This window comes from Pinus tabuliformis, chromosome 5_1, assembly GCF_031772625.1.
Source record: "Pinus tabuliformis cultivar Carrire ecotype Pingquan chromosome 5_1, CPIR1, whole genome shotgun sequence".
Classification (NCBI taxonomy): domain Eukaryota; kingdom Viridiplantae; phylum Streptophyta; class Pinopsida; order Pinales; family Pinaceae; genus Pinus; species Pinus tabuliformis.
In genome coordinates this window covers 566,344,101-566,354,076 of record NC_142305.1, presented here as the reverse complement: position 1 = coordinate 566,354,076, position 9,976 = coordinate 566,344,101, and the positions used below count along the sequence as shown (strand labels likewise).

At 35.8% G+C, this 9,976-nt stretch overlaps 1 protein-coding gene across 1 annotated transcript; it reads right to left on the bottom strand.

Moving 5' to 3' along the window:
• Positions 1-4,941: 4,941 nt before the first annotated feature.
• On the bottom strand, positions 4,942-6,587 carry LOC149166086 (ribonuclease 1-like). The gene is made up of 2 exons (XM_089430036.1): positions 6,529-6,587; positions 4,942-5,461 (listed from the first exon to the last, which is right to left on the bottom strand). Exons 1-2 carry the CDS (start codon positions 6,585-6,587, stop codon positions 4,942-4,944), a joined length of 579 nt encoding a protein of 192 aa, XP_089286162.1.
• Between the last annotated feature and the right edge of the window lie 3,389 nt (positions 6,588-9,976).

Below are 9,976 nucleotides of genomic sequence, written 5' to 3'. Positions count from 1 at the left end.
ATGGTAGTAGGCAGGGCTACCTCCGGTATCATATATAGTTTTCTTCCTAAAGTAATAATATAAGTGTGAGGTTTGGACTCATACACAACATGACACTTCCATAAGTATGATTGAACTAATAAAACAACATGAACTTCAAGATGAAAAATATAGCACAATACCTCATCCATGAAGGAATTGATATTGTAGGGAAGGAGACACTTCTAGCTGATACGAAGATCTCTTGCTTGGTGGATCCACCCCATAGTGTGTGGTTGCAAGTGTGGTGTGGTCAGCAAGCCCAAGCACTTAAGTACCTATGCTAATATGATGTTCTTTTGGCTCCCACTGTCGATAATGAACTGCAGTGGAGAACCCTTCACCCACATCTGTGAGTGGAAGAGACACACCCACTCCTTTGGATATTTGGGCTCAAACTCTTAGACGTTGGTGGTTGCAACAGTCGCACTAGGTTCTTCATCAATAATCTGCTTCCCCTTGTTGGGTTTTGGCTCAAAGTCAGAACATGCATCTAAATTTGAAGCCTATAGCTTAGCCACCAGTGACTGCTTGGTGTGACTCTCATTTGTGTTATGGGTGGGGCTCTTGTGGAACTCACACCACTTTCCAATGTATTTCTTCCTCTTCACAATGTTATTCTTTTCTTGTGGCTTCGATGGGTTGTCTTGGTTCACTCCACCTTGGCGTTGTCCTTTGTTTTGCAGTTTGGAGGTGCCTTTTCCATGCTTCGGATTCATAGATCCAAAGTCTCGATTCTTCTATTTAAATTTCCACTCGATCTTCACAACATATTTATATCTTTCACCAAGCAAGGATATGTCTAAGAACTCCATTTCTTCCTCGATGTATTTGTACAGACAACCATAGTACTTGAGTATCATATGTCGCTCAAAATTCTGCATACCTAAATTCCTGCATATGGTATAGAAAATTTTGTGAACTCCAACACATCTTGGTCCCTTTCCTACTGTAGTGTGGTCCAATTTATGTGCTTATCCTCATAGCTTCCAACAAGGTAATATTGTTCCTTGACAACATATTTGAAAGAATTCCAAGCGGGTGCGGCTGAAAATAGTGAGGGTTCCTCCTCGTCCCTCTGATAACTGTAAGTTTCCCACTAGTCCTTGACATCAGGGGTGGCTTTGAGGAGTGAAAAAGTAATATTTTCCCTATCAGGAAAAATTATGGACTGAAAAATATCCTTCTGACATATTTAATCATCTATCTAGGGCATCTACATGTATTGGGCTTCAAATATAGGAATATTAAAGTTAACGTGTACCTTAAAGGGGATTGTGCCTCCAAAGTGATTTTTGGATGAAGATGCTTTTCTTGCTAATATTGGTCGAAAGATATGGGAAAAATTGTCCATCATATCGTTGATTTGTTGCTCGAGGGCCTCTTCAAGCAACATTTTGAAAAGATATCCTACAACCTCATCTTTATTCTCTTCTTCCATGGGAGGCCATTAGGGTAGGTGAGGATAGTCTTGCAAGGGTTCAACTAGTTGAAGTCCCAACTCCTTATACACCGAGCCCGTTGGGGAAATGCATAGAAAAAAAAGAGCAAGAGAAAACCACTCTAATAACATTAGTCAGGATTTATGAATGAACAAAATGAAATACAAATTTAAACAAAAAAAAACACTAAAATATGGTAAAACAAAACTTCAATTAATAAATAATAACTATTGAAAATTGTTTACATGAATAAAAGAAATAAACTAGCTCGGCACATGGTAGCTTATCTCTGAGAATATATGTGATGGCTACATGTCTTCTGAAATGAGTTACAATAAGGCTCTAAGGCCCTTTTATCATGGATAATTAATTATAAACTCTTAACATCCAAAAGCTTAACCCTAGGAGATGAATCACCAAACATTTGTGGGCCCCGATGGGGTTAGTTGGAATGTCAACTTCCCACAGTCGTAAATTTGGCATACGATCTTTGTTTTGAATGCACAATAGCTCGTTCAAAATGTGTATCTGAGGAAAATAAATTTCAACCGAAAAAACGGTCATAGGCCATTATTTTCTTGTTTCACCAAAACAAAATCTTTTGGGGTCTCAAAACGACTCTAGAACTTGATGACCTGAAATTTTAAAAAAAATATAAAGTATGTTGGAAAGTAGGAAACTGAAAGGAAACAATGTTGGGTGTGCAAGTGGAATAGGTGGGTGACCACCAATATGCACCTAGATCATAAGGTGTCTTTGGTTATTTTGTGGGAAGTTGAATGGGATCCATATCAGTTTAAGCACAAATTTGGAAAGCCCTAACCATGGCTAAAAAATCTATTAATAACCCTCTAGAGGTGACAAAGGAGATGTTTTCAAGGTTGGGATAATTTGTCATAGATATTAGTTGTAATATGAATCTCCTTATGACAACTTTGAAGAACAAGTTAGGAATTAGAGAAGATTTAGCTTCCAATTCATGGGTCAAATTAGAGGGAAAATTAGGGGATCGTGAAGAACTAGACAGGGAGACTAAGAAAGAACCAAAAAAGTAACAAGCAAGTTTGAGTGCCATGACCTATCCATACACCATATTGAATATGGAAGTGAATGTTGGCATCAAGCCATATCAAGGTGATATTGGCACATTGAAGCTAAATCAATGGGTGCAACAGTCAAAGGTTTAATTTAGTGTTCACCACATTGATGAAGAACATAAAATTTTATTTTCTCGTATGAAATTAGAGGGCTATGCCATGACCTAGTGGGAAAGAGACATGAAAACTATGATAGTGGATGGATATCCTTCAATGAATAAGTGGGAGGTTTTTAATGTTCTCATAAATTCACAGTTATACCCTATCAGTTATGTAGAGGACTAGTGGATCCAATGGCATTACATAAGGTAGAGACAGAGGACATGTGTATAGGAATACACCATGGAATTTAGGAATATGGAAATATTTCTATTTATCTCCCCAAAGAATCCAAACATATTCCTTAAGTATTTAAGGGGTATACATAGCGATACGTGGAAAGTGTTTCTATCCAAACCTAGAATAATGTAGGAGGCTTATATATAGGAAAAATACTTTAAGGACATAGGCCAGAAGAGAAGGAAACCAAATGGATCAAAGCAAAAGGGGTACTAATAAGCTTCCATGGAGAGGAAGAAGAAGTGGAAAGGGGGAGAACACGACAAGAAAATAGCCACAATACACCAATGTGAAGATCCCAATAACCACTACAACCACTGAAACATTGATGGTAGTATATAGGAGAAGTATTGGAAGCTACATCTAGAGATAAACCCAAATAACTAAATGAAAGATGGTAACAAGAAAATCTCGTGGCCATAGGTAATCAAGTAGAAAGAAGCTTATACATGGATAAGAATATTATGTGTACATTAGTTAAGAAGGGGGTGAATTTGAGTAACATTCATTAACAAGAAGTGGAGGAAACAACTAGACTCTTAAATATAAAAATTGAAGTCACGAGGATGAAAATTGATGCTTTATTCGATTCAAGATCACAAGAGAATCTCATAGAAATGCATCTAGTCAAGATTCCAAGAGTGGAGACTTATGGCCATCCTAGCTTATATCCATTGGGATGGCTCAACAAGGAGGCAAAGACAAAGGTAAACCAATAGTAGAGAAAATTTTCTATTAATGTTAATTTTATTGATGAAGTAGAGTTGTATGTAGTTCCACTTGATGTATGTGGAGTTGTATTTGAGAATCCATATACATACTACAATGTAGTATGTGATCTTCATGCAGAGAACCAACAAGTACCATCTCATCAAGGATAGAAAACCCTTCAGCATCTACATGCACAAGGATAAGTGAAAGATCTCATTAATAGATACCACCAAAAAGTTAATCATTTCTAGCAATAAAAATGTTTCATTATTTTTATGAGAAAATAAATATATAAAAAAATCCATGAAAACTTAATCATCCATAAATAAATAAATAAAAAATGCACTAATAATCATAAAAAGAATTAATAAATTGTTACCAGCTTAGTAAAACAATATTATCGGCATCATAATAGTAAAGCAACATTATCCACATCATAATAATAGTAAACACAATAATTATTTTTATAACATGAAACCATATCAAAATAAAATATTATCGGCATCATAATAGTAACGCAACATTATCCACATCATCATAACAGTAAACACAATAATTATTTTTATAACATGAAACCATATCAAAATATATATGGAAAGTGAATGGTTTATATTGACCATTATTTAACCTATTAAATTAAGGAGATGCTTTTAGTGGAATATAATCCTACATTTCCCAAGGTCAACTGCATATACTTAGAATATAATGTAAAATATAAATCTTAAAACAACATTATCCACATATATTTATGATATAATGTAAAATATGCATTTTAACACAACATTAAACAGGTTGATCGTTTATGTGGAACTTGAGAGAATCTCATTAGATCAATATAAAGTAAGAACCAAAGTTCACACACCTAGGTGTTTATACATGATTAATAATCCACAAATATACTTATGATTAAACAATAATAGTGAGGAAAGTCAGAATTTACTATTCTCGAACGAACTCTGTGTATGTACATGGAAAGTACATATACATTGAGTATATAATTGTAACGATGGTGCATAGAAATGCGTTGACAGAGAGAGGCATTCTCTAAACCAGCTAATTTCGAGCTCCAGTCGTTTCCGTAGTTATAAAATGACAATCCAATATCACTTCTCCTTCCTTTAGTTCAATCTGTTAAAATTAAAATAAAATTTAATAGAATTCAAAATCAAAATCACTATATACTGTGAACATTAAATGATCACCCAATGTCACGGTACAATGCAAACATTAATTGAAAAAGCCCAGAAAGGATATATTTACAAGTAGTTTATTTTTATTATATCTCTTGTTCCAAGGAAATATGTACAGACATGAGCGGAGAATATCATGAACTCTTAAATCGAACACGAATCACCGCCTGTAAACTCTGAACTCTCTAATGTGGACATGTTTTTTGATACGAGGCCGTGAGACTGATGAACGCACCAATCGGGTTCAGTTGGAGGAAATATGACTCGTTCATCTTGGTTACATTTTCTATACCGTTCAGGGCACCAGATAGGCTCCCTATGAGTGCTGTCTGCAAAACAGAAAAAAATGTGATATAGCTGATTATTTCGATTGCATCCAATCTCTGGCCATACTCCTGTACTAGCATATAATGCTTTGGAGATATCACGAATCTGATATGTCCGCAATCCTGGACGAATGCGTCGCTTCGCCAGCGCGTCAATGACACTTTTCTTGAAGTTGAGACTGAGAGCAGTCTGGAAATAACGGCGTGGCTGAACATTGAAGCAAGAGGCGTGTTTCACCCACTCACATTCCCAGAACTTCTGATTACTACTTCCTAGCTTCAGAGACGGCCATTCTAAGTTCAGACTTTCTCTCAGACCCATCAATCTGCGCATCCATCTACACATAACATAAAACATAAATTTAATACACAAAATATACACAATTTGCGCATCCACATCATGTCAAAAATAAAACATAAATTTAACACACAAAGCACACTGTCTACCATTCTTATATTCATCTCACAAAAATAAAAAAATATTAATAATTACAATGAACCCAAAATAATTTAATATACACTTACACACTAAATTTAAACTTTTCCTAAAATATAACTTAACTCTAACTCACTCAACTTTCAATTAACCTCGTTAACTCTCCAAATTTACATAATAATTACAATTTCCAACAACATACAAATTAAATAAAACAAATCAGAAGATATACAAATTAAATATGCACCATATAGATTATATTTTACTAAATACCTACCCTTGATTGATCTAGCCTTTTTCATTTTTGCAAACCAATAAATATGTTTAATAAATCACAGCTTAAAATAAATCAGGTTGCTGTTAAGCCGGATGCATGCTTAATAGTTAGATAACAATACCCAGTGATGTTGGAACTTTAAAAAGTTGCAGTTTCCACGGTCGTTCCATAGACCGTGGATTAAAAAGTCCACCTTAGGAAGACACCGGCACTTATAGTTGTTCATGATACAGTAGGTTACCGGCCACTGTTAAAACAACACAGAAATCAGAGGATCTAAGTATTTCGATGATAGGAATGCTAGCAATATAGACAATTAGATTCGAAAATATACAAAATTTTAGGAGCATTTTTAATCATACAATTGGCATGGAATCTACCTGCAGAGCCAAAATGAGCTGAGCTTGTACTGCCTCCAAGCTCATGATGCTACAACAGATCAATGCCATGCAAATGGCATCTCTTATTTTCTGAGAATTCTGCTTAAAGCCCATTGCCCTTGAGAATGCAGTTGATATCTCCTATGGCTCTGTTAAGTCAACAAATACTTATGAGACAACCTGAGCGGAGCGTAATCGCGTAGTGTGCCTGTGATGTATAAATATGATAATTTGAGCATAAATAAAGATAGAAACGCTCAACCTTAATTAATTGGAGCATAAATATAGGATAGAAACGCTTAAAATTAATGCCTTGTGTTTACCCAGTCGGGCGTTATGTAGTCCGATTTTGCCATTGGTGTGATCTCCATTACCCCGTAAGGCGTTATCTACTGCGATCTTGCCACTGACGTGACCTTCAATACGCCCTGTCCGTTGTTATGACCTCAGGCATGGTATACGCACTGGATTCTGCCAAATCAGGCGTAAGTATTCGTCAGGTCTGTTGATCCTCATGCTGAAATCTTCCGCATTTAGCAGTGGAAGTTGATAACTCAAATACGGTGCCCCGAAGGTGACGAAGAAGACTGGGGGTATAAATTACCCTGCATTCCTACTATTTTTAACCTCACTTAACATCATCCCATGAAATTGAACATACAAATTGGAGAATAAAAATTTCATTTACAATGTCCATAGAAGAAATTCTGAAACCCAAACATCTAAACCATAAATCTATTTTATTTTTTCATTTATGGTGGGTGTAAATGAATTTAGTTAGTTTTAATTAGCTTCAATTAACTTCAATGGTTGGTGTAAATGCATTTAGTTAGCATTAATTAGGTTCAATTAAGTTTAATGTTTGCATGTGGCTTGCACTTAAGTTTATTTAGTGTTTGCATAAGCACACTTAGCTTTAGTTAGTTTCAGTTACCCTTAGTGCTTTCATACAATTAAGCTTAACTTAGTTGCTTTATGTATTGATTTTCCATTCAATATTGAGTAATCAAATTCATTTTCTTTTCTAATTTTCTTTTTCAATTCTTGTAAGTTATGCAATTATCCTTCAACTATATCTTTATTTGTGCTCTAATAATTTTGCATGGTATCTAGAAACAAAAACAACATATTCATGACCTAATTTAGACAAAATAGAAATGATAAATTCACTTTCCTATTTGGATTTATCAATCAATCCTATAATTGAAGAAGCAATAATTTGAATTTTGTAAAGACATCATGAATGTTCTCAAAGTTGTCAAGATCTAAGGAATTTAGCTCATTTTCGAGAATATGAGCTTGCATCTCATTACGCTTTCCAAATAAATTCTCCAAAGTTGTCCAGACTGATTTATAGTGTTGCAAAACACAATGTTGGAGATATGGTCAACAACAGAAGACCAAAAATCTTGTCCATCTTGTTGAAGTATCTAAATTTTTCAATGGTGGAATTGGGTTTAGCTTCTGTATCCATAACTATCTGATACAAGCCTTTGCCTCTAAGGTGATGCAAATCTCTGGCTTCCATTGGAAGTAGTTATGCAGAGTGAGAATCGCTGAAGATGGGAACTCCATTCTTTCTTCTTGCACCTGTAGCAGCAATTGCGACAATTCTCTAATATTCTCATTCACAAATCAGATCTCCCAACAATTTCCAATTCTTAGATCTTCAAACCTGCAAAAGATAGTTCATTTACCTTCATAAGGCCCCTGCAACTTCATTTTATACGCTTAGACTTGCTACTGGAGATAAACGGAAAATGCCCAAACTTCGTGCATTTGTTGAGTCTCTCATTCATGAGAAAGATAAGCTCATTTAGATGGGTTCGTTAAGGTCTTCAAATGCACATGCTCTTCCCATGCATGAAAAAACCAAATCAACAATCCAAAGGCAAAGGAAAGGAAAGTGATCTAGATCCCAGAAAGTGAGGAAATAAAAAACCTCAAGGTTGTTGGAAATAATACTGAGAGGGGGTGTGAATTAGTATTAGCAAGTCAATAATATTTCATTTCCATATTTTGATTCATATACGCTACTTCAGTTAATGAAACTTGCGTGTATACGCAACTGTATATAAGGCAACTAGCGTATGCCCTGTAAACTTATAATTTAGTTAATTCTTCATATGTTGATCTTTAATCTGTGCATCAAAACCATATAAACAGTAACCAGGAGTAGTAAAAACAAAACAGACAGTCACACACATGAACACAAGATATAAGGTGGAAACCCAATGTGGGTGAAAACCACCTACTACAATCATCTTTATCTTTCTTTTAATAAGAAACTTCCTTTTACAATATTTTGCACTAGTGCAATTTTATACCAGTACATAAGCTTCTACTTCCAGAAGGCTACAACCTTCTCTCGTTCTCTAGCTTCTCCTGGAAGGGAGCTACAACCCCCTAGCTCTTGTACTAGATGATGTGTTTACTAGTACGTAGGTGCTGACCTACAGAAGGCTATAACCTTCTTTTTCCTTCTAGGGACCACATTTCATAAATTTTCAGACTGGATCCATCAATAACATCAATCAAACATCAAATATAACTGCATCAACCAATCTCCTTTGCACCAACCAAAACTAAATCAAACAATCATTTCTCTGAATGTTGTAACCAGAAAATAGTAACAGTAACCAGAACCCAAAGCAGAACCCAGAAAACTGCAACAACAATCAGAAGTAGCTAAAGCATATTTTGTGAGGTGTATGGTACTTCAATGTGACAAACTTGCATGCATACGCACTTGTATCAAGGCAAACCTACATATACACACTTTTGAAATGACGAACCAGCATGTATACATGCATTTGCTATAATGAACTTCCCTTCAAGCCTTAAGATCTTGACCCATCAATAGAACTTATCCTTCATCAAGCGCTCAAGTTCATCCTTGAGTCAGATCTAGCTGTGCACCATAACCCAATCACCTGTATTCTAGATCTTGCTCTTCATTAGATATTCAATTCACGAGTGCCTTTGCCTAACGATCTTCTCCTCCTTTTATAGTCTTAGGCCTTACTCAATACCATCATCCAAAACCTCTTAGAATCAATACCTTGGACCAAATCCCTGGGTCAACACGTCGGACAAGATACCTTGGACCAATACCATGGATCACAATACCATGGACCAAATACCCCGAACCAAAACCAAGTTTTCCAACATGTACGTGCCTTTCCTTTCATGAAAGTGCGTGTGTATGCTATACGCGCCTTTTAGTCTACAAACCCACATGTATACATGCGGCTTGGTCAATGGGAACCTGCGTATACCTCTCTTTCTTCATTCTGTGAGCCTGAACTGTGATTTGTAATCTATGCGAGTTGCCACCAAGGACAACACCTGTGTCATAGCGCCAAATCTGTGTCATAAAGTGAGGAAAGAGATCCAGATCCTAGAAGGTGAGGAAATCAAAAACCTCCAGATGACTCTTCCAGCTCCAAGAGTAAGAAGGGAAAGAAAGAAGACTCCAAGTGTCTTTATTGTAACAAAGGCTATCATCCTAAATCCTCTTGCATGCAAAAGACTATTGATCTGATGGAAAAGAATATTCGGTAGAATAATCTGAGTAATCACATTCCAGAAAGTGTCAAGAAGAAAATGGAAAAAAACCCATTAGAAACAAGGTGTAATGGTCATGCTTTGATTGCTCTTCATTCTACACCACAAGAATGGATCATCCATTCAGGAGCTTCACATCATATGGCTTCTTCAAATGATTCTTTTTCTTCTTTACAAGTATACTCGGGACCTC

Excerpts from the sequence above, each read along its gene's own strand:
- LOC149166086 (XM_089430036.1), bottom strand. The coding sequence starts at position 6,587 with ATGGAGATCACACCAATGGCAAAATCGGACTACATAACGCCCGACTGG. Across the intron at positions 5,462-6,528 it reads CCCGACTGGGTAAACACAAG|ATGGATGCGCAGATTGATGG; the intron begins GCATTAATTTTA and ends TGTTATGTGTAG.